Source organism: Sorghum bicolor, chromosome 3 (assembly GCF_000003195.3).
Source record: "Sorghum bicolor cultivar BTx623 chromosome 3, Sorghum_bicolor_NCBIv3, whole genome shotgun sequence".
Classification (NCBI taxonomy): domain Eukaryota; kingdom Viridiplantae; phylum Streptophyta; class Magnoliopsida; order Poales; family Poaceae; genus Sorghum; species Sorghum bicolor.
Window position 1 is genome coordinate 46,903,701 of NC_012872.2, and position 2,818 is coordinate 46,906,518.

The 2,818-nt window shown below is 54.4% G+C and overlaps 1 protein-coding gene across 1 annotated transcript; it reads right to left on the bottom strand.

Annotated features, from left to right (window-relative positions):
* LOC110433702 lies at positions 451-1,791 on the bottom strand. Its single transcript, XM_021456217.1, has one exon. The coding sequence runs from the start codon at positions 1,789-1,791 to the stop codon at positions 451-453; it is 1,341 nt and encodes a 446-aa protein (XP_021311892.1).

Below are 2,818 nucleotides of genomic sequence, written 5' to 3' on the forward strand. Positions count from 1 at the left end.
TAGACTGATGGCAGTTGATCGATGAAGACTGAGACAGGTGCTGTAGGGTCTCCTTGCCAGGGTGACCGAGGCGACGGTGCCAAGTGGATGATGAAGGGGTGGCAATAAGGACACAGGGAGCAGCGGGTGTCGAAGGAAGCTGAAGGGTGTACAGCGGTCCGGGGCTGTCATAGCGAAGGAGGACGTTCCTAGTACGCAGATCCTTCACAGAGAAGCCGGAAGGGTCAAACTCAATGGAAACTTGATTATCAGTAGTGAATTGACGAACTGATAAGAGGTTTTTGATAATTCCAGGAGCAAGAAGAACATTATTTAGGCGAAAAGGGACAGGAAGAATCGAGCAGCAATACCGGGGTTGGCAGCGACGTGGGAGGAGGCGCCGCAGTCGAAAACCCAGTCACTGGGACTGGGCTGGTTGAGGGACACCGTGCTGAACGCCTGAGCCAGGGACTACGGTGTCCAGGGAGCCCAAGTCGGAGGAGTGGGAAGCAGCGGTGCGCCGGGACTTGGTGGAGCAGCTGGATTGCCCGGTGGAGGTGTGCCAGCCAGCATGGCGTGCGGTGGAGGAGTGTCGGGGCGCGTCAAGGAGTGGCGGAGGCCACCAGGTGCGGGATTAGGCCACATTTGAATGGACCCGGTCCAGGGGTTGTAGAAGGACGGCCACTGCTGCCCGCCAGGAACGCTGGTGCTGCCGTGGGTGCCCTGATTGCGCCCGCCGCGGCGATGACGGCCACGGTTGGCACCAGAATTAGTGCCAGAAGAGCCGCCGGTGGGTGGAGTCGTGGCCGGGGGGCGAGGGGGAGCAGCACTGGGTGCAGGCGTCGTCTTGCCCGGTGCAGCGGTGAGGAGAGCAGTGGGAGCAGCAGACGGTGGCGCCATTTTTAGTTCAGCGAGACGGAGGTCTGCGCGAACGTCGGCGAAGGAGAGGAAAGGTCGCTGGCGAGTAATGATGTGAGTCATGAACTGGAACCGCTCGTTGAGGCCCCGTAGAACGTTGAGCACGAGGGTCCGGTCATTGACAGGTTCGCCGAGGTCGGTGAGGGCGTCAGCCATGCCCTTCATCTTGCGACAGTAGTCGTCCACAGTGAGGTCTCCCTGGGACAAGTTGCGGAACTCAGCATCAAGGAGCAGGGCGCGGGACTCGCGGTTCCCAAGGAATTGCTCCGCAATCCCAAGCCAGGCAGCACGGGCAGAAACGGCATCATGCGCGTGAATGATGTCCAGGAGCTCGGAGGAGATGCTGTTGAAGATCCATGACACGACCACACAGTCCATACGCTGCCAGTGGGGGTCAGAGGGATGGGAGACGTCGCTGAGGACATGATCCTTGAGCTCGTAGCGGCCGAGGGCGAGCAGCAGATAGCCCCGCCACTTGGAGTAGTGGGGAGACTGGAGGTCGAGGACGATCGGGATCAAGTACTTGACGTTCTGGACCGCGCAGGCCTGGCTATGCAGGTGCGCAAGAGTGGCGGCTTCAGAGGAAGTGGAGCGGCCGTCGTCGTCGGAGTCCGAGCGGAGGCGCTCGCGGAGTGCGGCCGCCTGTGCCTCCAGGGCGTCAGCCTGCGCGCGCGCCTGGGACAAGGCGTCAGCGGCGGCGCGCACTCGTTCCTGGGCGGCGGCGGCATCCTTGAGAAGGGCCGCCTCCTGCTGGAGTTGGTCGGCGCGGGCAGCGTTGGTTTCCCGGGCGGCAGAGGCCTCGCGCTCCAGGCACTGGGCGGCAGCGAGGGCCTCATCGCGCAATTGGGCGGCGGTGGCGGCAGAGGCGCCCGAGGCAGAGAAGCCGGCGGCCATGGGAACGAGACGAGCGCCAAGGAGGGGACGTGCGCGCGTGGTCAGGGAGACGGGCGCGGGCGTCGAAGAGAGGGGTGCGGAAGCAGAGGAGGTGGGCGGAAGAAGGGGCACAGGCCCGATCGTTCACGCGTCTGATACCATGAAGGACGGCAGAAGCCGGTTGGTTCTAGATTGATTGCAAGATTACACAAGGGGTTACATTATATAGAGGCACAAGGGGCCTGTTCACACAGCCACATAGGGTGGCGCATGGCTAAGTAATTAGCAGTAAATGACTAACACAAATACCAAAGGGATACTAGCACTAAGACCAATGGGATAATCTAACGGTAATTAGCAATTGACATAGTTGAACTTGATGACATTATACACAAATAGGAGTTGGCTACTTGTCATGAATATATATATTTTAAGTATTATTTGTTCTCATCCATGAACCACACTCACAACCATATATAGCAGTCTAGCAAGATCAGAATTGTTTTCTAATAAGATTACAAGTAGGCTTATTGTATTTTTGATAAATATTTTTTAGATGAAAGAAGGATATAAAAATGATGACCAATTGACTACACAATTATATATGCTAACAAATGTTTGTAGGACCCGAGGTAAAAAAATCATTCTCTAGGGATCAGAATACAAGGCCATTATGGCAAACATTTCCTCAAGTGTCCAAATCCTAGAATCTGAAGTTCTAACTCATGCAAATGGAATGTTGATCTATATGTGTTTATTCTATGATTTTCAGATTTCATTGGTTATAGGTATATGTTCTTGTGGTCAAGTTGCATTCGCAAGTACAACAAGGTCTAACATATGTGGACACCTGGATTTTTAGTTGTAGCAAAAGTAAATTCTCCCTCCTGAATTTTCTTTTGCATTCTAACTGAAGACGAATATGTTACCTTCCTATGTTTCTTTCGCTAGGCTTAGATGAGGCAAAATTTTATCTTATGATAGATCTATCCCCTTCTTCCTATAATTAGAAAAAGAATTTTTCAACAGTTGACTGAATAGTGGATCT

Bases quoted from the DNA above. Each gene is read 5' to 3' on its own strand.
- LOC110433702 (XM_021456217.1), bottom strand. From the start codon at position 1,791: ATGGCCGCCGGCTTCTCTGCCTCGGGCGCCTCTGCCGCCACCGCCGCC.